The following is a 25,659-nucleotide window of genomic DNA, read 5'->3' as shown; positions in this document are numbered from 1 at the left end:
TGCTGCGGGAGACCCCTGAGATACATACAGGTGGACTCTCCCGGGGCGCAGGGAAGAAGGGAAAGCCGACTCCGAGAAAGAAGGAGGCCTGGCGGGGCAGAAGCCCCTCTGGGAAGATTACAGGGACAGTCGGGGCCATGGCGGTCAACGGGAGAAGAGCAACGAGGGGTTTTAAAGGTCGGAACCGAGATGCCCTTTAAAGAGGACGCCATGAAGGAGAAGAACCCTCTGAAGAGGGACCGTGTGGAAGATGCCCCGAGGACTCGGGGAGGCGGGGCCCGCGGGTTCAGCCCCCGCGCCCGCACGGGCCCTGCCCGCGGAGGCCGCCTGCGGGAGCCGGACCCCGGGAGCCGGTTGCTGGGGCCCGCGAGGTCGCCGGGCCGCAGGCGTCGCGCTGATTGGCTGCGCCGCGGGCGGAAGTGATGCTGCTGTCACTGCTCCTCCGGCTCCCGGGAAGCCGCGAGTTTCCGCAGGGAGGCGGCGGCAGCTGCGGCCGGGCAGGTGAGTTAGGAACTAGGTGTGGGCTGGACCTGGGGAGTCGGGGGGGCCCAGAAGTTGGGGGAGCCGGCGTCTGAGGATGAGGGAGCTGCTCAGAGGGTGCCTGAGGTCCTGGCGTGGGGGACCCCAGGGAGATAGGGCCCCAGGGTCCAGGATTCCAGTGTAGTGTGGGTGCTAATGAGGAGGGGGCACATCGCACGGAGCGATCGAAGTCGATGGAGGGAGAATCCGGAAATTGACCCGGTACCCACGCTGGCTTCTGGGAGAGGGGTGCAGAGCAGCGAGGGCAGTCGCTTGGGAGCGGGATCTTAGACTCCGGGCTGCTCATTCTCTTCTTCCTCTTCTTCCGTGTCAACTAAGAGCTGTAAAGAGAGGCCTAGCCATTGGGAGAGGTTGACATCTGCCTTCAGAAGGCATTTAAGGTTCCTTTCCCAGAAGCTTGGGGGATAAAAATGCTGCTCTGCCACTGGGAGAAAGGAGGGGGTCATGCTTCTCTTTCTTCCGGAAATCTGTGGTGGGAATCTACGGAGTCTCAAGGAGCTAGCCTAGAGGGGTCACTGTCTGGCTAACAAGGGCCTTTTGTGTTTGTTTACTTAGTAGACTGTGCAGACTGGGGAAAGACACTTAAATATCTTGGGAGAATTGAGGCTCCTGGGGGCAGGGAGGGATTGAGAGGAAATATACCTGGAAACCTAAAAGGAAAAGAGAGGAAGAAATGTGGAATGAAGATTTTTTTAGAGGGAAATGAGAGGTGGCATAAGTTCTCCTCTCGCTTTCCAGGAAGTCTTTCAGTAAAATTCCCATTTTCCTGGAATGCGTTGAGGTAGAGCCGCTTGGGTTTGTGTCTGAGTATTAAGCCCTGTCCCAGGGTAACTCAGTGGAGAGCAAAGGCTTTTAAAGGAGCCTGGCCACCATAGGTGCACACACGTCCTGCCACCCCATTTGTCTGTCCCTGAGTTTCTAACTTGGTTCTTCTTTTCTTTGAGGGCTCCTAAGACCAATTCCCTGGCTCTGCCACACCTAGGCAATGGGAGTCCCAGTAGGGAGCCCAAGTCCTCACCTTGAAGCCTCCTCCTGAGCTTGGTACAGGGGTAGCTGCTTAGTGAGGTTCTCTCGTCATTCCTTCTCTCCTGGTTGCCCGTTTGCCCTTGGTGCCTGTCCTGTTTTGTTTGCGCTTTCTGCCTTTCTTCCCGTTTCACCTCCGCCTCCTGCCTCCTCTTACTTTCCCTGGTATCTTTCTCAGATATACAAATCAGGAAGTTAGCTACCACCTGGACTTCTAGGACGTTATTACCTACTTTATCAGGAGGCATTTTGGTAAGTTTTTCGCTAAGGCCTCAAGGGAAAAACAGGAAAAGAGGGTGGCATGATAGCACAGGAAGTAGGGTTTCTGGGTGTTATACTCATTTGGCCTCACCGTACCAGTTCTGTGCCAGTCTATGACCTATTTTAGATCTTTGGAAATGACGAGTAATCAAGTTTCTTTGGTCCCTGGTCCTGGAGTTTATCTAACTTCTGCTCATTGCACTGGGATTGGTGGGACATTATTTCTTTGTTCTTGGGTTCCACAGGTCTGTAGCCTTTGCTGAGTCAACACTGCTCACAGAGAGAGTGATGCCTTTTCTCCATTTGCACAACATGAGTGTGACGTGGTTAGCCAGACCAGGAGCTCAACCTCATGTAGAGTCCAGGTGGGCACGGGGCCCTGTTATGGGGTGTTAGCCTTGAGGACAGCTGGACTGAGGAGTCAGCTAGGGAAAGATTTATGTCCCCTCTAAAGGCGAGGATAAAGGGGCTGTCTCTCCTAAAGCAGTCACAATGCAGCCAGTAGTCTGTGGGAGTGATGTGTGCTTTGAGTCCCATGGGTGGCAACAGGGGACAGGTGCAGTGCCTATGAGCAACTGGACCTCCTGCTAGATGAGCTGGGGTGGTGAGGATTGGCTGTCTTGCTGCGGGAGGCCGTCTGCTGGTGTTAGTGCTGGCCCACACTCTACTTGGGGGCTTATCCCAGTTGGTCAGGGATCAGCGTGAACAAACAGAGGGATCAAATGTTGAATAATTTAAAAGACACGGCTTGGGGACTTCCAGGGGGAATGCATGGATGGCTCAGCATCTCCCTCTCAAGATTCCTGTAGTTACCAGCTCTTCAATCTCTTCCACATCCTTTTTCTTTGTCTGCAGTCCACTGCTCTGATGCCGAAGGGGAGGCAGAAAGTGCCACACTTGGATGCCCCCCTGGGCCTGCCCACCTGCCTCTGGCTGGAATTAGCCGGGCTCTTGTTACTGGTTCCCTGGGTCATGGGCCTGGCAGGGACAGGTGGGCCTGATGGCCATGGTTCAGGGGGGCCAAGCTGGGCTGTGCACCTGGAAAGCCTGGAAGGTGAGGGGGAGGAAGAGACTCTGGAGCAGCAGGCGGATGCCTTGGCTCGGACTGCAGGGCTGGTGAATGCTGGACGCATCGGAGAGCTTCAGGGGCACTACCTCTTTGTCCAGCCTGCTGGGCACAGGCCGGCCCTGGAGATGGAGGCCATCCGGCAGCAGGTGGAGGCTGTGTTGGCTGGACACGAAGCTGTGCGCTGGCACTCAGAGCAGAGGCTGCTAAGGCGGGCCAAGCGCAGCGTCCACTTCAATGACCCCAAGTACCCGCAGCAGTGGCACCTGGTGAGTCCAGCCCTGCAGTTCAGTTTCAGGTGGGTGGGTTCCGGCCTGTTCTTTAGTGGGCTGTTGACTGTAGCACTCTTCAGTCGCCTCCGTCCTTTGCCTGAGGGACCATTTCCCATTTCTGTAGTGCTTCTCTTGGCTCTCCCTCCCCTCTACTGTCTTCTAGAGGCCAGTGTTCTGCAGTGCTCAGGGCACAGATGGTGCACCCTGACTGCCTGGGCTCATGGTTCAGCTCCACCACTTTCTAGTATGTGCATTTGGGCAAGCTGCATAAGCTCTGTGCCTCAGCTTCCCCATCTATAAAGTGGAGATGGTAATAGTGCCTACCTCATAGAGTTATGGTTAGGGTAAGTAAACGTGTACATGTGCAGCACTTAGAACAGTGCCCGACACGTGGTAAACACTGTGACATAAGTGACATGATACTAACATTGGCATAAGAAGTGTATCATCCAACCCTGAACCCTAGCCACCATTTTACCTGGAATCACCCATGACTGATGGTGAGCTTTCCTGGACTCCGAGGCTGTGGCAGAGCTCTCACCTGCCCCTCCTTGGCTCTGTTCCCACCTGACTATAGGTCTGCAACCTCTGTCTGGCTCTTTGGTGGAGGCCAAGGGTGAAAAGGAGCTGCCAGCTACAACTTCATCTCCCTCTGGGCTGGGCTGTGTGTCACTGGATCCCCACCCTGTCTCTCTTACAGAATAACCGACGGATCCCAGGCAGGGACATCAATGTGACAGGTGTGTGGGAGCGCAATGTGACTGGGCGAGGGGTGACGGTGGTGGTAGTGGATGACGGAGTGGAACACACCATCCAGGACATTGCACCTAACTATGTGAGTGGCCCTAGAGCGACTCCCCAAACCCCCACATCTTACCTCCTTCTTGATGTTGCCTTAGCCTTGTCCCCTTTTCTAGAGCTGTTTGGGCCAACAAAAGAGCCTGGGAGGTGGGATGGGGTTCATCCTCCTTTTCCCCACCAGCATTCCCGACTGGCAGTCAAGGCAAGGGAGAGCAGTCCTGCTTCCTGTTCTAGTCCCTTTCTAAGGAGTAAGGAATGGCCCCTGTAGGCAGCTTCCTTCTTGACGGAAATCTGAGTGCCTTCCTCTGTCTAAAGCGTGGCCCCTGCTGAGCCCTACCTGCCTTTTATTCCAGGTTTCCCAAGCTGTGAAGCAGTAGGCACAGTCGCATAATAGGCAAGGGAAGTTTGCTGGGAGCTGTGGCACTTCTCAGTTTTGCCCCAGAGTCCTTCGCTCATATCTTTTAGCCAGTGTCGGTTGCAGATGGAAAGGTTTATTGCCCTGTCTTCGAGTCCCAAACCCCCATTTCCTTTCTCTCCCTGAACCCCAGGACCTGACCTCCCAACCAGTGAATGATCACATGTCACTCCCCAAATATTTCAGAGCCCTGAGGGTAGCTATGACCTCAACTCTAATGACCCTGACCCCATGCCTCACCCGGATGTGGAGAATGGCAACCACCATGGCACGCGATGTGCAGGAGAGATCGCGGCTGTGCCCAACAACAGCTTCTGTGCGGTGGGCGTGGCCTACGGGAGCCGCATCGCAGGTAACTTGTGCTTCCAACCTAGCGTTGGTAGGCTGCTCCTGGGACTGCAGTCTTCATTTCCTGCACCCCTCCCTACTCTGAAACGCCTTTATCCCATAGCCCAGCTGACACACGTAGCCTAGAGCAAGGGTAAGCTTATAATAGGTGTCTGTAGGACAAATCAGCTTACGGATTTTTCGGTGCAGTGGTGTTTCAAACGTGTTTTTCTATTTGTATTTCCATAATTTACAAAGTGCCTTTTTGTCAGTTCTTCCTCAGTGATTCGATGATAGGTCTATGGGGGCAACTCTTGCGTGTCCCAGCTCTCCAGCTCCGAGTCCCACTGATGGTCATGGACTGCTCTCCATCTTTTTGGGAAAGCTGAGCAGCCCTATTCCTCCCTGGAGGTGGTTCTGTGATTCCTTCACACTCAACCTCTGTCCATCAGGGGAGACGGTATAGAGAATGAAGGGTGAAGCCCTCACCTTAACTCCTAATAAGTGCTTAGGAATCTACAGACTGAATAGACTAACTGTATTCCTCTTACACTCCAGCAGAGGGCAGTAACCTTCTGTAAATGAGACTACAGAGGGTAGCGGGTAACCTCTCCAAGTCCCTTGTCTGAAAGTGCACTGCAGCCTGGGCGACAGAGCAAGACTCTGTCTCTGTATATATGTATATATTTTTGCTGAGGGGACAAGTAATACATATAAAAATGCAAAATGGGCCGGGCAGGGTGGCTCACACCTGTAATCCCAGCACTTTGGGAGGCCAAGGCGGGCAGATCACCTGAAGTCAGGAGTTTGAGACCAGCCTGGTCAACATGGCGAAACCCAGTCCCTACTAAAAATACAAAAATTAGCCAGGCATGGTGGTGGGCACCCGCAATCCCAGCTACTTGGGAGGCTAAGACAGGAGAATTGCTTGAACCTGGGAGGCCGAGGTTGCAGTGAGCCAAGATCACTCTATCGCACTCCAGCCTAGGTGATAGAATGAGACTCTGTCTCAAAAAAAAAGCAAAATGTACAAAGAGCATGTAGAGAATAAGTCTCCCACATATGGCTCCCCACCTCCCAGTTCCCTGGCTAGGAGACCAGCGTTAGTGAGGAGCTGCTCTGGCCTTCATTGCCTAGGTATCCGGGTACTGGATGGACCTCTCACAGACAGCATGGAGGCAGTGGCGTTCAACAAGCACTATCAGATCAATGACATCTACAGCTGCAGGTGAGAGGGTAAGAGGTTGGAGCATCTGGGACAAATCTGCCAACAAAAGCCCAACCAAGGGGGCTGACTCAGGCAGGCCAGAGCAGGGGTCTCTTCATTGGATTCAGCTAATGAGTCCATTGCCTTCATTTCTCTAGATCCCGAGTCACTGGGTTCTCAACCTTAAGCCCTGTCACCCCTATAATCAGGTTCCCACATGAGAAGCTCTGTTCTGTGCACATTTATTTGTTTTCTAAGCTCTAAGGCAGGCGTTTCCAAACTACAGCCCGTGGGCCGCATGCAGTCCCCTGAGGCCATTTATCCGGCCCCCTGCCGCACTTCAGGAAGGGGCACCTCTTTCATTGGTGGTCAGTGAGAGGAGCACAGTATGTGGCGGCCCTCCGACAGTCTGAGGGACAGTGAACTGGCCCCCTGTGTAAAAAGTTTGGGGACGCCTGCTCTAAGGCCTCTTCAAGAAAGTGGGCTTTCCTCTCCAACCACAGGCCAGCTGAATGCCCAACACCAATCCTCCACCCTACTTTAATGTACTGCAGCTTCAGGGCATGGCTGTGCTGGGCTGGACAAGAAGGAAATGGGGTTGGGAGCCCCCATGGCATTGATGGCACCTGTTCCCCAACATACCTCCCTTAAATCTATGACATCACCAGGTACACTTCCTGATAGAGACAGAATAGAGAACTCCTCAGCCTGAAAACCAAGAACTTCCACTGAAGTTCCTGTGTGCTCTGCCTTCAAGCCTATGAGTCGGGCCAGGTGCTATGGCTCACACCTGTAATCCCAGCCCTTTAGGAGGCTGAGGCTGGTGGATTGCTTGAGGTCAGGAGTTCAAGACCAGCCTAACCAACATGGTGAAACCCCACCTCTACTAAAAATACAAAAATTAGCTGGGCATGGTGGCAGGCACATGTAATCCAAGCTACTTGGGAGGTTGAGGCAGGAGAATCACTTGAACCCGGGAGGCGGAGGTTGCAGTGAGCCTAGATCATGCCACTGCACTCTAGCCTAAGTGACAGAGTGAGACTGTCTCAAAAAAAAAAAAAAAAAAAAAAAAAAAAAAGCCTACAAGTCTCTGATCCCTAGGTCAGGAGATGAGTGACCCCTGTCCCTCTCTGCCACTATGGGCTATGGGAACATTGACAAGGAAAAGAAGAGCCTTAGAACACTTCTGTTTTCTACTTTGGAGAGGGGATGGACCTTTGAACCCTGTGCCTTTTAATCATTGGAGCCTTTAAGTGGAACCCTTGGGAAGAGTTAAGAGCTACAGGTCCAAGGGTAGCCAGCTAAGACTGGGAGGCCTTGGGTGGGTAGCCACAGCCTGGCTTGGCTGTTCCCTCTAGGTATTTATTTCTCAACAGCTGGGGACCAGATGATGATGGGAAGACAGTGGATGGCCCCCATCAGCTTGGAAAGGTAACCGGCCTGCACAAGGACTCTAGGAGACGGGGCGCCCTCTTCATTCAGTCCTGGAGGAACTGCTGCAAGTTGACCTGTCTTCCCACTCCACCCCCATGTGCAGTCTCCTTTCAGGAAGAGTACACCTAACGTCGGGGCAGGAAGCATGGGGGACATTGGTTCCTAGAGAGGGAAATGGAACCGTGCTTTGAGATCGTTTCCCTTTCATCTTGTCCTCAGCTCCCCTGCCTGGCCCCACCCTGTCCAATAAGCAGTGCATCCATCTGTCATCGTTCAACTCACAGCTCCCCCACATCCTGGGTCCATCTTCCAGTCTTTCCCCCCTGCCCAGTAACCTTTGAACTTTTTTCCTTCTGTTTTTAGAAGGGATGGAGAGGGTGACTGATGTGGTAGGCAGAGGTCTGTCTATGGGTTCCTCAACTGATACCCTGATGTTTTGGCTCCTCAGGCTGCCTTGCAACATGGGGTGATTGCTGGACGCCAGGGTTTTGGGAGTATCTTTGTGGTAGCCAGTGGCAATGGGGGCCAACACAACGACAACTGCAACTACGATGGCTACGCCAACTCTATCTACACAGTCACCATAGGTAGTCACCGGACGGTTCCACGCTCGCACATTTTTGTGTATATGTGTGTGTATGTCACCGAATGGTGAGGGCGTCGCGGGTCTTGTCCCAGCTTCTGTGTGTCTAAATGTGTGAGCACAGTCATCTCTTTGGGCTCAGATAGGACTAGCCCCTGCTTGCAAAGGACCTTGGGACTTCCTTAGATGTCAACATACCCTGGGAACACCTTCAGACCGTCATCCGGGGATCACCCAGCTGCCTCCACCCCACCACAGCTGGTTAGGCTTCTGCTCTGGCCTCTTTCTGTGGGCCAGCTGCCACCTGTTAGAAGCCTCCCCTGACTCTCCACTGTCCTAAATTAAGTGCCCTTTGCCTGTGCTCCCACTTAGCACTTGCCACCCCAACTTCATCTATTTACTTATCTGACTATAGGCTCCTTGAGGGCAGGACTGTGTGTGGCCTTTTCCATATGACCCTGATGCCTGCACAGTGTGTGACCCACAGTAGATAGGAAGTGAATGTTGAAAAAAGTGAGCTTGTGAATGAATAAGTGGGTATGAAGGTAGAAGGCTGCCCGTTGTACCCCGGAGCCTATTGAAAGAATGGTATTGGAGCACAGAATGCCTTCTGCCACTTGAGAGTGCCTGTTCAGAAGACAATCCACTTGGGCCACTCAGATCATGTTTCAAACTCAGGACAGCCCCACAGGATGATAACTGCAAGATAACTGACATTAGCAAGCCCCTGCCACAGGACCCCCTCTTCCTCTCAGCTCTCATTTCCCTCCTCTGTCCCCAGGAGCTGTGGATGAGGAGGGACACATGCCTTTCTATGCAGAAGAATGTGCCTCCATGCTGGCAGTCACCTTCAGTGGTGGGGACAAGATGCTTCGGAGCATTGTGAGTGCTTCCTGGGCCCTCCATGCCCTGCCTCTTTCCCACAAGACTCCACGTCTTGGGCATCACAGCACTTCTCACCATTCCCTGCTTCCCTGTCCCAACACTCAGGCTCCTCTTCCCCCACAGAGCTGGATCTCTTAAGCCATGCCACCCTCGGAGGAGCAGACCCAGGGACTCTGAATGAATCTTGGGAATACTTTTATCTTAGAAATTTGAACTTAGGACAAATATATATATTGTTATAGAAACTAAGTGTCACATGGGGCCAGACACAGTGGCTCAGTCCCGTAATCCCAGCACTTTGGAAGGCCAAGGCAGATAGATCACTTGAAGTCAGGAGTTCAAGACCAGCCTAGTCAACATGGTGAAATCCCATCTCTACTAAAAATACAAAAGTTAGCCTGGTGTGGTGGCGGGCACCTGTTATCCCAGCTACTCGGGAGGCTGAGGCAGGAGAATTGTTTGAAACTGGGAGGCAGAGGTTACAGTGAGCCAAGATTGTGCCACTGCGCTCCAGCCTGAGCTACAGAACAAGACTCCTCAAAAAAAAAAAAAAAAGAAAGAAAGCAACTAAGTATCACATGTATTAAACAACTTTCTCACACTCAAGGAAATGCACAGACAACTTCTTTGAAATGTCTTCCTTTGGTAAAATTTGGACTTTTGCTAATTTCTGTGGCCTTACAAAACCTCATCATTCCATTGCCCTTCAGGTCTTAGGTAGATACTGTGGGTTCTGGTCATGTGCATCCTCAGGAGTAAAGCTAGTCTGGTGGTGGTTTTTATGGCATGGGTGGGAAGAGGAGTTAGGGAATGTGTCATGTCAACACCAGAGAGAGCTCTTTCTCTGGAGCTATAATTGGAGCCATAGCAAATGAGAGTGGAGCAGGGCTGCAGAGCTTCTCTAACCTGTAGAACCCATTTAAAGAATTTGAGGCAATTGCCTACACCCAGCTGGGCTTAGTGCCATCCCAGTAGATTTAAGCCAGGCCTCCAGACCATCATCCTAGAGCTCCCTGCCTGTCCCTGTTGCCCATAGCCATGTAATGTGGGCATGGGAGGCTCTAGGCTGGAGCTGGGCTGGAGCCAAGTGGTGTCAGATTTCTACAGTGGCTGAGTCGAGAGCTCTCTCTGGGGCCGTTGGGAATTAGGCTGCTTTGTCTTCCTGCTGGGTCAAATTTATTTTCCAAAACTGAAATTTTGTTATGCCAATAAATGACTTCTGGTCAACACAATGTTCCAAGGCTCTGTGCCAGTTGACCCCTACTACCCCCTTCCCCCAGACCCAGAGAGGAGAAAAGGGAGTGGATAAAGTAGACAGGCAAGAGAGGCTGGGCTTTGTGCACAGAGGGCACCCACTGCAGGCCAGGCTAGGTTAGGAAGAACAGGAGCATACTACATTTTACCCTCTAGCAGAACTCTAGGGACCCCAGCTCACCTTGCCCAGGCTAGGGACCTAAGAAGGTTCTACAACATAATTTCTCTTCTTAACTCACCTCATCTTCTCCCCCTCACCACCTTCTTCCATATGAACTGTAATTTGCCCAGAAATGAAAAGAGAGTGTGTTTAGCAGAGTTCCCATCTTTGGAATGTCTTTGCCATGGAAACTTCCTGTTGCCAGTTTCTAGTCAATGACCAGGGCAGCTGGGTGGAGCTGTCTTTCTGAGGGCAGAGGCTGGGGGCATACGCTTCCCACCATTTGGCTCCCTGGGGAAATGAAGCTTCTCTGGACTTTTCAATGTCTGCCTGCAGCTCCTGCCACTACAGGCAAGTTCATGGGCTTCACAGCTGCACTTCAGACTAGCACTGCGAGGCTGTTTCCTTAACAGGAAAAAAATCAATCCTCTCCCTTGCGTAAACCAGGCTTCCCACTCTTCATTGAGTCTACCACTTGGAGAGTGTTTTTGCCTTTTTTTCTGGGACTGCACCATGTCTGGGTGAAAATTACATCTCCTGGCAGCTGCTATAACAGCTGGGAGGGAAGCAGTGAGTACAGTGGAGAAAGGGCAGCTCTTGGCAGAAGTTGGCAGCCTGGTATCTGACCCAGATGAGAAGTTTGGAAGAAAGAAATTTTCTGGTCTTAGCATTGATACCGTGGGCCAACGATCCAAGTGCCATAGAGTGGAGCAGATTTAGGCAGCGCCCTCCTCAGCTAAACCCTCAGGCTCCAAGGTTGACAAGAGCCCAAAAAGAGCTTGATGCCAGGCAGACATTGCCTCCCCCTGCCCCGTTCTGACCCCCAACCTCAGAGCCACATGGCGAGAAGGGGGTTCAGGGCACCCAGCCCAGAGCAGTGAGGAAGCTTGTCCTGTTAAGAGCTGTAGAGCTGGGCAGGCAGGCCTTACAGACACTGAGTCCATGCAGGGCTCGAGGGTAGGCAAGGACACAGTCCTCTCTTGCTGGGAACACACTCCCTGTGTTTGCCCCGACATCATTCCAGCCCCTGTCACGGAGCTGCCAAATTGGATTTCCTTGAATGGTGCCATCACTGTTGTCCCAGCTCCAACTGGGCCCAGTAGCTCCTGTGGCCACTTCCTCTGTCTAGCTTGGCTGTGAGGATTGAAGAGTTTGGAGTTGGGGGTTGGGGTAGAGAATTTAGGGATGGTAGCAAGAATATTAGGAGTAAAAATCAGTAGGCCCCCCCATGGTGGCTCATGCCTGTCATCCCAGTACTTTGGGAGGCCAAGGCAGGAAGATCGCTTGAGGACAAGAGTTCAAGAATAGCCTGGCAACATAGCAAGATGCTGTCTCTATGAAAAATAAAAATATTAGTGGGGTGCAGCGGTACACACCCATAGTCCCAGCTACATGGGAAACTGAAGCAGGAGGAACACTGGAACCCAGGAGTTCGAGGCTGCAGTGAGCTATGATCTTACCACTGCACTCTAGCCTGGGTGACAAAGGGAGACCCTATCTCAAGAAAAAAGAAAAAAAGTTGGGAAACCCTTATCTGCACTGGATGGGAGCCCTTTCCCATCTCTAACTCCTTTTCCCAACAGCCATAGCCCTCAGAAGTACTTTTATTCTTGTCTCTGTTCTCCAGACATTCTGCTAGGAGGCCAGGAGGATTAGGATTTCCTTTGCCTTGCCCTGCTAGTGGGTCCCTCTCTGATCAAAGATTCAGCTCTAAAGGAAGGATCCACCTGAGAGACTTGTTCTGACGACCATCCCTGTGCCTTTCCCCCGTAACAACTTTGAACTCAGTCTCGTTTCTTTTAAAAAATATTATTATTATTTGAGACAGAGTCTCACTCTGTCTCCAGGCTGGAGTACAGTGGCTCGATCTCAGCTCATTGTAACCTCCCACTCTCTGGTTCAAGTGATTCTCCTGCCTCAGCCTCCTAAGTAGCTGGGATTACAGGCATGCACAACCATGCCCAGCTAATTTTTGTATTTTTAATAGAGACGGGGTTTCACAATGCTGGCCAGGATGGTCTCGATCTCCTGACCTCATGACTGCCCGCCTCAGCCTCCCAAAGTGCTGGAATTATAGGTGTGAGCTATTTTTTATTTTTTAAAGATGGGTTCTCTGTCACTTAGGCTGGAGTGCAGTGACACAGTCATAGCTCACTGTAACCTTGAACTCCTGTGCTTAAGCAATCCTCCTCCCTGAGCCTCCCAAGTGGCTGGGACTATAGGTGCTCACCACTGTTCCCAGCTTGAAGTCGTTTCTTTTTTTTTTTTTTTTTTTTTTTTGAGACGGAGTTTCGCTCTGGTTACCCAGGCTGGAGTGCAATGGTGCGATCTCGGCTCACCGCAACTTCCGCCTCCTGGGTTCAGGCAATTCTCCTGCCTCAGCCTCCTGAGTAGCTGGGATTAGAGGCACGCGCCACCATGTCCAGCTAATGTTTTGTATTTTTAGTAGAGACGGGGTTTCACCGTGTTGACCAGGATGGTCTCGATCTCCTGACCTCATGATCCACCCGCCTCAGCCTCCCAAAGTGCTGGGATTACAGGCTTTGCCACCGCGCCCGGCTGAAGTCGTTTCTAAACCACTTCCTTCTCCCATTCCACTTCCAGGTGACAACTGACTGGGACCTTCAGAAGGGCACTGGCTGCACTGAGGGCCACACAGGGACCTCAGCTGCAGCACCTCTGGCAGCTGGCATGATAGCCTTAATGCTGCAGGTGCGGCCCTGCCTCACGTGGCGTGATGTCCAGCATATCATTGTCTTCACAGCCATCCAGGTGAGATACCAGCAAGTGCCCTGGCCCAGCCTGCTCCAGAGTTCGGGTATCAGGTGGCTTTAAAGTCTCAGTGTCCCAAATGTTAGATACCAAGTCTCTTTCAGAGTCCCTTTCAGAGTTGCATATGTAAAGAGTAGGTGTGGGGACTCTATAAAGACCACAGACCTAAACTCATTTAATCTGCAAAGGATAGATAGCTCTGGCTGTGCCTCGTGACTCCCTCTCAAGAAGCAAGCCACTGGGGTGGTGACATCATGGGCTTTGACCTTTTGTCCCAGCTTCCCTTGGGGGATCCATTCCCAGTAGCCACAGTAGGAGAGCATGGACTGGATCAGCCAGCAGAGCAAGCAGGGAAACCAGAGTTAGGTCGTTGAGACTACACTGGCAATGCAAGAGACTAACCAGGACCTCTGTCCTTTCAGTACGAGGATCACCGTGCAGAGTGGGTCACCAACGAGGCAGGCTTCAGCCATAGCCACCAGCACGGTTTCGGACTGCTCAACGCTTGGAGGCTTGTGAATGCAGCCAAGGTGAACAGGTGTTAGCAGGGCAGGGTACCCTGTGTGGAGTGACCCAGGGACGGGGCTGAATGCCTAAAATGTTGTCTGGGGATATCATAGGTGCCTCGTAAATGTTCATTCAGTTCATTTATTTAACCACTTCAACCTTCATCCCAGCTTATATCCATTTTACAAATGAGAAAGCAGGCTCAATGCTGTCACTGAAGTTTCCAAACTACTAATAGAGTAAATGAGACCTGAGTATGTGTGTGACTCAGGATGCTCTGGTTCCCCTCCTCCACCCTGGACACAGCCGTTTCTTCTGGTTCCTCAACCGGGGGCTGTAAGGAACATTCCAGCAAGCAAGCAGGAGCCTAGGGCTGAAAGAAGGTGATAAGGAGTGGAAAAATAAAGTCAGCTAACCCTTCAAGATCATATTGACAAGGGTGTGTGTGAGAATGTGGGTGTGATCACTCTTGTTTGTTGATTTTTCGTCCCCTCCTTTCATATCATAGATCTGGACATCTGTCCCTTACTTAGCATCCTACGTCAGTCCTGTGTTAAAAGAGAACAAGGCAATTCCACAGTCCCCCCGTTCCCTGGAGGTCCTGTGGAATGGTAAGTAATCAGCACAAAGGGGGTTAATCTTAGTCCTGAGGTTTGGGGCGGGGTGACAGGGAAGTTAAACTCATCCTCCCTGCCAGATTCTACCCCCGTTCGGAGCTGAGCTCCAGCCAAACCTGTGGAGTTTTCTTTGACCATTTTAGGACATGTTACTGCTTCTGAGTTGGCTGCCCCGGCTGCTTAAACAAGACCTTTCTCCTGGGTTCCTAGGAGTGAAGAGGAGCAGAGAGCAACTGAGGAGGAAGGCGGGTGGGAGGCGTGGGACTGGGGCTTGAGGAGGTGAGGTGGGAGCAGGCGAGAGCTCAGAGAAGCTCTGATGACTTCCAAGCTAAGATCTTGCCAGAGAACTCTGGTCAGCCCTTTGGTGTCTGGATAAAGTAAAGGAGTTAGACATTTCTTCTTTTGAGCCTCAGGTATATCTAATAAGAGTCAGATGCTGTCTGCTAGAGTGGACAGAGGATTTGTAGAAGTCTCCTGGGCTTCAGTGACCCGTTCTCTTCTCCCACCTCCATGGTGCCCAGCATGAACCAGGATTGTCTGAAGAGGGTGTGTCCTCCAAGCCAGCGACCTGGTTTTATGCTGAGCACAGAGGTGAACACCCTTCCCAGAGGAGAGTACAGCTGAATCAGGATGCTTATGCTAGAGGATGCCCTACACATTTACAGCGTTTTTCCTACCCTCAGCTCCTTGGGGGATTCTTTTTCCTTGAGTCATTTTGACATGCAGAGTTATTCACTACTTTTTGCAAATGCTTAGTGCCCAAACCAGAACTGTGTTCATTTTTTTTGTCCTCCTAGAAAGTGATCAATCCAGAGCGATGGCAGGAGAAGGAATGGCAAGAGAAGGTTGCTTAGAAGGGAGGATGGTGGGCAGCTTCCCTCGGGTGGAGGTTTCACTGAGAAGAGTTGAGTTGTCTCTCTCCTAACCACGTCCAGCATTTGCCCAAATTTCCCTCAATGTGGAATGAAACGCCTGGGCCAGTCATTGCATTTCCCGTAAAAGGAATGTTATCTTGGAAAGGGCATAAAGCATTAGCCAAGTCAGAGAAGTTTAGAAACGTTTCCAGGAATGCAGTTCATTTGGAACCCCCTGGCTTTGCACTTGCATGTCTTAGAGATAGTGTGCCTTCAACTTTACCTTCCATCCAGGGCTATTTCCTGTTGCGTCTGTCACATGAGGGCATTGACTTAAAAGAAAATAGTGTTCTCCCCAGCTCCGTCATCTTCTGCTTCCTGCTGACCAGGGCACATTGCTGGAGAATGTCTACCCTAGGCATTGAGGCATCTGGCAACTGCTTGCTTGTCACTGAAAAGTAAGAGAGAGAAAGATAAATTGTCTGGGTGGAGAAGAGTGGAGGTGGTCTAGTGGAGAAAGCAGGATTGAGAGAAGGGAGGGAAAGATTCAGGAAAGTTGGCTAATGGAGCCCTTTACCTGTTGGAAGGGCACCAAGCAAAAGTTTTACCAGAGTTTTTCCTACCCCCGGCTCCTTGGGGGATTTTTTTTTTTTTCCCTGAGTAATTTTGACTTGCAGAGTTATTCACTACTTTTTGCAAAGTTCTGCTTTGTTGGCTTTTCAGAGCCAGTGAAGTTGTTCTCTCCCAACATTTTCCTCTGAGCAGACAAAACAGAAGGGATAAGCTTGGGGGCTTGCTTGGAGATTGAAGGAAGTCAGTCCAGTTAAAATGAGAGTTGAGCTGGGTGCTATCGCTCATGCCTGTAATCTCAATAATTTGGGAGACTGAGGTGGGTAGATCACCTGAGGTCAGGAGTTCAAGATCAGTCTGACCAGCATGATGAAACCCCGTCTCTACTAAGAATACAAAATTGGGCCAGGCACGGTGGCTCACGCCTGTAATCCCAGCACTTTGGGAGGCCAAGGCGGGTGGATTACGTGAGGTCAGGAGTTTGAGACCAGCCTGGCTAACAGGGCGAAACCCCATCTCTACTAAAAATACAAAAATTAGCTGGGCATGGTGGTGGGTCCCTGTAATCCCAGCTACTTGGGAGGCTGAGGCAGGGAGAATCACTTGAACCCAGGAGGTTGAGGCTGCAGTGAGCCACGATCGCACCACTGCACTCCAGCCTGGGTGACAGAGCAAGATTCTGTCTCAAAAAAAAAAAAATAGAGCAAGACAGATTTTTATTTCTTCCCACTGATAGGAGGTTATGAGGGAGAGGGAATCTTAAAAAAAGGGGTTTTTTAGATCTGACGCTGGTCTGAAATCTCTGCCTGAGGTTAGGAGGGAGAGTGAGGCTCTGGAGGAGTGTATTTTCCACGAGAGAGTCTGTGGTTAGAAGGTTCCTGATCACCCACTTGCACCTCTCCTTTGTTGTTTACAGTCTTGAGGACACTGGCTAAGCCTTTGCCTATGCAGTGAGCCCTGTTCCTTCCCCTCTCCAGGTCTTCCCTCTAACCCAACATTTCCCTCTCTGCTGATTCTTCCTTTCTGCCTCCAAATGCAAGTCCCTGCCACCTCCACCCAGGAAACTTTGCAAATGAATGAACTGAAGCAATTTCTCACCTTTGTCACAGGCTCCCTCTGCCACTGAAGACTTGCTTTCTTACTCACAGTGCCCCTTTCCTTACCGATTCAGGGGCTGGTTCAGAGTTCATCCTTTTTAACCTTCTTGTTGCTCTGACCCTATTAATGGGGCATTCGTTGCAACCTCTGTCCTCCTCTAGCTTCTGTGACCTCCGTTGCTCCATAGTCCTCCTCTGCCCTCCCTGCCTGAGGTACTTGCTTCATACTCCTGAACTGTGAGTGTCTTCTAAGGCTTGTTTCCTGACATTTTCCTCACTCCACATCTTCTTCCTCAACCATGCAGCTATGTTTATGACCTTAGCTACCACCTCTCTACAAATGAATCTTTGACCTAAATCTCTTATTCTGATCCTCTACCAGTGGAAAGGATTGAGAGTAGAGCATAGCTTCCATAAGATTATGGGCAAATAGAGTCCTGGCATCTTCTGGGACAGCGAGTGACTATTGAAAAACATCCCAATCTACCAAAGGCCAAATAATAAGATACTTTGTATGTGCCAAGCACTGTTCTAAGTATTAGTTCATTTAATTCTGGTAGCATGAGCTCTAATGTAGTCATTCACACTGCCACCCAAGTCCCCATCCACACCAAGAAGTAAATGGATGTAGCATCCCACTGTGTACACCGCGAATGCAGACAGGCACTGCTTTTGGGATTCTTTTCATTTTTGGATTCTGTTCTGTTCCGTAACATGTCATTTCTCTCCTGTAAGGCCCTTCTCTGCCACGTCAATACTCTTCTCCACTATGCCTTAAATATTTTCCATCATCTTTCTATTCCTAAGCCATTGTGTGCTGTTGATATTCCACCAGTACATTACACTCAACATGTACAGAATTTTCTATCTCACTATCACCTCTCAAAAGCTGGCTTGCTTTCTAAGATTTTCCCATTTACGTCAGTGCCATCACTATTCCCTAGGACCCAAACTTGAAACTCAGGAGTTGTCCATCCCTCTATATCCCTGGCCTCTCCCCAGGGCTAGTGATGGCCTGGCCTTCCCTTATCCAAGCAAGAGTTAGCAAGTTTTTTCTCCAGAGCCAGGGGCCCCCGGTGTAGCACAAAGTGGGAGGCAAAGACTCTGCCTAGAAGACCCTTCCGCCCAAGCCAGTGACTTACCTCTCGAGGCACAGGCAGCCAGATGAGAGGAGTCCTCTCTGGAGAAATGGAATGGCTCCTCATGAAAAGATTTAGAGACAGTGATATGTGGGGCTCCTCCAGTGAAACGGCCAGATCCTAGTCCACTTAACTTTAGGGAACCCTGCCAGGTGAAAGGCTTCTCCTACAATTCAGCTTCCAACTAGCTTTTGAAGATAATAGGCATCACTTGCCATTAGGAAAAAAAATCCTCTGAATGCCTCCAGAATTCTGAGGAAAATTATCTTCAATCAATAAAACTATACCCCACCTAACTAATAATCACATGGGAAGGTAGACTAAGGATATTTTCAGACAGAGGCTCTTGTGCATGCTCTACTTGTCTGAAAACTACTAGAAGATGTACTCCTCTACAGTGAAGGCTAAACCAAGAGAAGAAAAGGAAAGAAAGCAAGGGAAGAAAGGGAGAGAAGAAGGGAGGGGAGAAGAGGAAGAGGAAATGAAAGCCTGGGAGAAGGGTAACGAAGGGTCCTAGCCCAACAGCAATGCAGCGGGTAGGGATAGGGCAGAGGCTCCAGAGAGAATCTCCAGGGGCAGATGGCATTGAGGGAGCCCCTGACCTATTTTTTCATTTAAAAAGTAGTATTCAGAGAAGTTATATGGTTCTTTTGTGAAGTTTGGAAAGAATTAGTGATAGGGACATGAATTTAGGTAAACCAAAAAACAGGGCAATTATTAACTCCAGAAGGAAAAACAACTCATTGTTCAGGAAACTAAACATGATCGTTGTACACACTTGGCTAAGTTAAATCTAATATTTATAAGGTCATTGTAAGGTAAACTAAATATTGATCTAACTAAAAATTGTGATGTAGGCCAGGCACAGTGGGTCATGTCTGTAATCCCATCACTTTGGGTGACTGAGGCAGGCCAGCCTCACTTGAGGTGAGGTCAGGAGTTCGAGACTAGCCTGGCCAACATGGTAAAACATTGTCTCCACTGAAAATACAAAAGTTAGTTGGATGTGGTGGTACATGCCGGAAATCTCAGTTACTTGGGAGGCTGAGGCAGGAGAATCTCTTGAACTCAGGAGGCTGAGGTTGCAGTGAGCTGAGATCGTGCCACTGCACTCCAGCCTGGCGACAAAGCAAGGCTCTGTCTAAAAAAACAAAAACAAAAACTGTGATTATTTTGTGAATATCGTGGGGAAGATAACTGGGGAGAAGGCATGGACATGGGCATGATTTGTTCAGTTCTCATCTGCCATAATAAAAAGTCAATATGTAATGTCTCAAATGGATAAGCCATGAAATATCCATACACACTTATGTTTGCTTCTGGGGAATAGATAGCAAAAGTGGTAAGGAATGGGATAGGGAATTGTGTTTTGTTATAAGCACTCTAGTGCCAACTTATAAGCACCTGTAGCTGGGACCACAGGTGTTCACTACTATACCCAGCTAATTTTTTTATTTTTTGTAGAGGCAAGGTCTCCCAGGCTGAAGCAGTCCTCCTGCCTCAGCCTACCAAAGTGCTGGGATCATAGGAGTAAGCCACCATGCCTGGCCTGGAATAAATTAATGGAACAAAGTGTGCTTTAAAAAGAATTGTTCTCAATGCAACCTAATTTCTGTTTTGTTTTGTTTTGTTTTTTGAAACACAGTCTCACTCTGTCCCCCAGGCTGGAGTCCGTGGCCCAATCTCGGCTCACTACAACCTCTGCCTCCTGGGTTCAAGTGAGTCTTCTGCCTTAGCCTCCCAAATAGCTGGGGCTACAGGCGTGCACTACGATATGCAGCTGATTTTTTTTTTTTTTTTTTTTTGAGACGGAGTTTCGCTCTTGTTACCCAGGCTGGAGTGCAATGGCGCGATCTCGGCTCACCGCAACCTCCGCCTCCTGGGTTCAGGCAATTCTCCTGCCTCAGCCTCCTGAGTAGCTGGGATTACAGGCACGCGCCACCATGCCCAGCTAATTTTTGTATTTTTAGTAGAGACGGGGTTTCACCATGTTGACCAGGATGGTCTCGATCTCTTGACCTCGTGATCCACCCGCCTCGGCCTCCCAAAGTGCTGGGATTACAGGCTTGAGCCACCGCGCCCGGCCGTGATTTTTGTATTTTTAGTAGAGACAGGGTTTTCACCATATTGGCCAGGCTGGTCTCGAACTCCTGACCTCATGATCCGCCCTCCTCGGCCTCCCAAAGTGCTGGGATTACAGGCGTGAGCCACCTGGCCCGGCAACCTATTTCTTAATAGTCCCCAGTGACTCTTCCACTTCAGTGGTTTTTGTTTGTTTGTTTGTTTTAGTAATTGTAGATTTTACAGGAGTTTGCAAAGAAATGTACAAGAGAAGTCCTATGCACCCTTCTCCCAATCTTAATGTTTCACACAATTATAGTATAATATCAAAACCAATTGATGAAATTGATGTTGGTACAATCCATAGAACTTATTCAGAGTTCACCAGATATACATGCTTTCAATGTGTGTGTGTGTGTGTGTGTGTGTGTGTGTGTGTGTGTGTCTATGCAATTTTATCACATGTAGCCTTGCATAACTACCACCACAACCAAAATCTGGAACTGTTCCATTATCACAAGACTCCTTTGTCTTACCTCATTCTGGCCACACCCATCCCCTTCCCTGGCCCTGGCCCCTGGCGCCCATTTATCTATAATCTATCTCTACAAGTGTGTTATTTCAACAAACATCGGATAAATGGAATTGTGTGCTACGCTTCCTTTTTCTTTTCTTTTCTTTTTTTTTCTTTGAGACAAAAGTCTTGTTCTGTCACCCAGGCTGCAGTGCAGTGGCATGAGCATGGCTCACTGCAACCTCCACCTCCCAGCCTCAAGCATCCTCCTACCCACCCTCCCAGGATGCTGGGACCACAGCTGCACGCCACCACGCCTGGCTATATGCTTCTTTTGAAATTGGTGGGTTTTTTTTTGTTTTTTTTGTTTTTTTTTGAGACGGAGTTTCACTCTTGTTACCCAGGCTGGAGTGCAATGGCACGATCTCGGCTCACCGCAACTTCCGCCTCCTGGGTTCAGGCAATTCTCCTGCCTCAGCCTCCTGAGTAGCTGGGATTACAGGCACGCGCCACCATGCCCAGCTAATGTTTTGTATTTTTAGTAGAGACGGGGTTTCACCATGTTGACCAGGATGGTCTCGATCTCTCGACCTCGTGATTCACCCACCTCAGCCTCCCAAAGTGCTGGGATTACAGGCTTGAGCCACCGCGCCCGGCAAGATTGTTTTTTTCACTCACATAATTTCCTTGAAGTTTATCCACCAGCATTTTAAAAAAATTAATTGTGTATTATTTTGAGTGAGATCTGTGCATTTTCACTCATCTTTGTTCATGCCGTTTCCACTGCCTAGAATGCCCTCTACTAACCCTCTCTGCCGATCTGTATTCATTTCCTTCACTGTGTCTCACTGCTGTGTGCCTAAACCCGTCTGACTTATTTCTCTTCCCTTATCAATTATGTGTATTTCTCATACCATATCATTTTCCACTTGCAGGTAGAAGACAGGGACCCTGCCCATCTTATCTTTATATTCCCAGCATCTAGTACAATGCCTGAAATGTGGGAGGTATCCAGTAAATAATTTTTTGGATGAATAAATGATTAAAGTTGCTCTACTGGGTTCTTATATTGTATCTTGGGTATGTGTTGTCTTCCCAATTAGACTCTAAGCTAGATTGTGAATTTGAAAGCAGCAACTCCATTCCATTTACTAGTTTAGGAGAGGTCCCAGTTAGGGTTGCCGTAGATGTTTGTTTGTGGCTTCAGTGAGCGTGTGTCTTTGTGTACGTGGGGGTGAAGTGAGGGCGTGTTTGTGGGCTGCTTTCCCAGCTGCCCAGCCTGACTTTCCACAGTCAGCAGGACGGACCTGGAGATGTCGGGACTGAAGACCCTGGAGCACGTGGCAGTGACAGTCTCCATCACTCACCCACGGCGAGGCAGCTTGGAACTGAAGCTGTTCTGCCCCAGTGGCATGATGTCCCTCATCGGCACCCCCCGCAGCATGGACTCGTACGTACACCTGCCCGACGCCTGAGCTCTCTAGAGCTTCAGCCAGGGCCTTTCCAAGGAAAAGAAACGGGAGAAGTGGATCCTGGCCCTGTCCTAAACTACTGTGGCACTGGCTCTCTCCGGCAGCTGGAAGCCTTTCGTCACATGCCTTCTTCCAGTGTGAGGCCCTGCACTTCACATACATGTTCTCTAATCCTTAGAAGAACCCCATAGATTAGGCTTTGTAACTTACTTTTACAAATGAGGAAACTGGCTGGGCATGGGGGCTCACACCTATAATTCCAGCACTTTAAGAGGCCAAGGCAGGAGAATCATTTGAAGCCAGGAGTTCAAGACCAGCATAAGCAACAAAGTGAGACCCTGTCTTTATAAAAAAAAAAAAAAAAAAAAAAAAGTAAAGCTTAGCTGAGTATGGTGATACGTGCCTGTAGTCCCAGCTACTCAGGAGACTGAAGTGGTAGGATCACTTGAGACCAGGAAGTCAAGTCTGCAGTGAATTGTGATCATGCCACTGCATTCCAGCTTGGGTAACAGAGCCTCTGTCTCCAAAAAAAAAAAAAAAAAAAATGAGGAAACAAGTCATGGAGCCAGTAAGTGCCCAAGAGAATAAGAATAAATCTAGATCCGTGGGACTCCAAGCCTGTGCGCCCCATACTTGCTTTTTCCACCACACCATGTTGACACAAGTTCCTCCTTCCATGAGACCCCAGGGGCAAGGGGCACCTGAGAACCTCTTGTGACACCCTTCCTAGTTGTCTCCATGGCTACTACAGTAAGAAAGTGCTGCTGGGGAAAGGTCAGCTCCCTGACCCACGCCTTCCACCTGTTTCTGCTGTCTTCTTTCCCCAGGGATCCTAACGGCTTCAATGACTGGACCTTCTCCACTGTGCGATGCTGGGGGGAGAGAGCCCGGGGGACCTACAGGCTTGTTGTCAGGGATGTCGGTGAGCCTCCTGCCCTTGTGCCACGCCCTGCCTTTCCTGCTTGTAATCTGGTCCCTCTGCATCTCAGAGTCCCCACAGAAAGTTTCCCATGTACCATATATAGTGTTGCCATTGGACCAAGAGGGTTGATGCCAAGAAGTGTGCCCCATCCATAAAATGGGCATTGCTACCTGAAACTGTTTGTTTATACGACCTCTCGTATTCCTTGGAGGAGTGACCAATCCATTTTTCCTCAGGATAGCAACAAAAATTCCTTGTTGAAACCACATTTCAAGTCCTTTCACATATAACCATCCTTCGGCCAGCCCTGGTAGGCAGGTAAGGGCAGGACTCATTTTCACCGTTTTTTTTTTCCTTTTAAACTGGCCCAGAGATTTGAGGTGATTTATGGAAGGTCATCACATCAATGAAGGCCACGATATCCTTGAATTTTTAATATCTTTAGTATCAGCATATAGACTAGAAATTGAACTCAACCCTCCCAACCTCCAGTCAAGTTCAGTATTCAGTAGACCAGTGCTTTTAAAAGCTTTCTTTAATTTGGTAGAAATACTTTTTTTTTCCAAGCAGAATCCCAGCTGAACCCCCAAAATATGGGAGAGAAAAGCAAGATTCTGCTTTGGAATACAGCCTTTCAACCCTTTCCATCCCTAAGGGTACCCAGTGAGGCCCTTCTGCAGAACCCGGGGTCAGTGGGACACAGTGAGGCAGCTCCTAGAGCAGACCATGTGGCCTGAGCCCCTTTGGGTGGCGGGGAGGGCAGGGCCTCTGCTGTTTGGCATGGCTGACAGAGGGGCGTGGCTCACGAGCTGCCCCTTGCTGCCCTAGGGGATGAGTCATTCCAGGTCGGCATCCTCCGGCAATGGCAGCTGACCCTATATGGCTCTGTGTGGAGTCCAGTAGACATCAGGGACAGACAAAGGTGGGTATAGCTGCATGTGTCAGCGGGAAGGCCACTCACGGGAAGGGCCGCCTAGGGAGCCCATCTCCCTCCGAACCCCAGCTGTGCTTCCCAGCTCCAGCCTCCAGCCGGTAGACGGAGCCACGGGCTGGGAACTCACAGTCTGGGCCTCGCCTTTTTGCTGTGGGGCTTCCCTGTCTTCAGCTGTAAGGTGGGAAGATGGGTGAGGGCAAATGGTATAGGAACCACAGTCAGTGGGGCATCCTCACTCCTTTTCTTCTCCGCAGGCTGTTAGAAAGTGCCATGAGTGGAAAATACCTGCGCGATGACTTTGTCCTGCCCTGCCCACCTGGGCTGAAAATTCCTGAGGAAGATGGTTACACCATCACCCCCAACACCCTCAAGGTACTAGGGCCAAGACTCAAGCTGCAGGTAGACAGGACTGTCCTGTGTGGGGATGGAGTTCATAGTGTGCTTCTCAGGGTGGCCTGGGGCTGAAGGACCAGGAAGACCTGGGTTCCAGCAGTGGTTTCATAGCATTGCTGCTACCCTGCTAGCCTAACTCTTACAGGATAGGCCTTGTCAGGGGAGGGGGTGAAAAGGACAGTCCCTAGAAGGAAAAAGACTTTCTGAGCTCATTGTCCTGGGCTGAGAAAGGCTGTAGGCCTCGGGAAACAGTGCCTCATGTAGGTGCTTGCCTCGGCCCAGACCCTGGTGCTGGTAGGCTGTTTCACTGTCTTCTGGACCGTTTACTACATGCTGGAAGTATACTTGAGCCAGAGGAATGTGGCTTCCAACCAAGCTTGTAGGAGTGGACCCTGCCACTGGCCCCATCGAAGCCGGAAAGCCAAGGAGGAAGGGACAGAGCTAGAATCAGTGCCACTTTGCAGCAGCAAGGATTCAGACGAAGTAGAAACAGAGAGCAGGGGCCCTCCCACCACTTCTGACCTCCTTGCCCCAGACCTGCTGGAGCAAGGGGACTGGAGCCTGTCCCAGAACAAGAGCGCCTTGGACTGCCCTCATCAGCACCTAGACCTATTGCACGGGAAGGAGGAGCAGATCTGCTGACCTCAGGCCCTGACGGTGTGGGACAGGCTCTTTCCCAAAATTAGGGAGCTCCGGAGAGACCTGATGCTTACATCTGGAATCTGAGGCCTAAACAGCATCCTGTGACTCCACTCAGAGCGGGAGGGCCTTCTTAAGATACAAATGGCAGAGGATTGGTACCAGAGAAGTCTGGTTGAGAGCCACAGGGTCTTCCTGCAGCCAAACAGGAGCTTTTGTGGAGAAGGTCTTGGGGAGGATTGGCGCCCCCTTTGGGTAGGCCTCCATCTTCAGCTCTCTTGGGCAAGCCTGTTGTCTAGGTCCCCCATGCATGGGGGCCCCCCCACCCACACGAGTTGAGAAGGTGCCTGCCATAGCCAGGAGCACATCTCCATGGAAACATGACCGGGGTCACTTGGGAGGAAGACTTTGGGGTAGAGGCTGGGAAGAGCCCCTGGACATGCCTGTTCTGAAAGTGGCCGCCTCCATTATCCATTCCCAAGATGCCTGATCAGAAGCCAACCTTGAATGAACCCCTGGCTCTTTCACCACCACCCCTCCCCCCCACCATGACTGGTCCGATGCTGCTGGCACAGCTGGGATACACACAGCTCCCCCGGGCCTGAGCTGCTTCACTAGGGAATCCCGCGGCAGGACTGCAGAGCAGGTGGCAGACGTGCGTGTCGGAGAAGACAGCCTTGGGAGCCACTGCCACTCCGGTCCTGCCACCACCCTGTCTTCCTCTGCAAGTGCTCAGGGAAATGGCCTTCCCTCCAGAGGCCAGCTATCTGCCTGACAGGCTGTGACTCTTCTCTCAATCTTGGCCTTCTCCCCTCTTCTGAGCTAGTTGGTTGATTGGAATTTTTTTTTAATGCTTAAGATTTGTTTTTCTCTTTTCACAGCAACATTTTCTTGAATTTTTTTCTGCACAGCTTTTCCAAAATAAAAACCTTCCAAACAA

At 50.4% G+C, this 25,659-nt stretch overlaps 1 protein-coding gene across 5 annotated transcripts; it reads left to right on the top strand.

Annotated features, from left to right (window-relative positions):
• Nucleotides 1-388: 388 nt before the first annotated feature.
• On the top strand, nt 389-25,659 carry PCSK7 (proprotein convertase subtilisin/kexin type 7). 5 transcript variants are annotated; one of them, XM_074400660.1, is made up of 18 exons: nt 391-501; nt 1,742-1,815; nt 2,070-2,189; nt 2,680-3,159; nt 3,863-3,997; nt 4,565-4,730; nt 5,843-5,933; nt 7,271-7,343; nt 7,795-7,933; nt 8,711-8,811; nt 12,833-13,000; nt 13,423-13,530; nt 14,016-14,118; nt 21,653-21,809; nt 22,659-22,753; nt 23,582-23,675; nt 23,942-24,059; nt 24,363-25,659. In XM_074400660.1, the coding sequence occupies exons 4-18, from the start codon at nt 2,692-2,694 to the stop codon at nt 24,720-24,722; spliced, it is 2,376 nt and encodes a 791-aa protein (XP_074256761.1). In that variant the 5' UTR covers nt 391-501; nt 1,742-1,815; nt 2,070-2,189; nt 2,680-2,691; the 3' UTR covers nt 24,723-25,659. The 5 variants fall into 5 exon arrangements, with proteins under 5 accessions (XP_074256762.1, XP_074256761.1, XP_074256759.1 ...); XM_074400658.1 differs by lacking the exon at nt 1,742-1,815; XM_003923660.4 differs by lacking the exon at nt 1,742-1,815 and having other exon boundaries at nt 393-501; nt 7,289-7,343.

This window comes from Saimiri boliviensis, chromosome 6, assembly GCF_048565385.1.
Source record: "Saimiri boliviensis isolate mSaiBol1 chromosome 6, mSaiBol1.pri, whole genome shotgun sequence".
In the NCBI taxonomy this organism is placed as follows: Eukaryota; Metazoa; Chordata; class Mammalia; order Primates; family Cebidae; genus Saimiri; species Saimiri boliviensis.
Note: the sequence above shows the minus strand (reverse complement) of the source record. Positions and strands in the feature narration are given on the sequence as shown.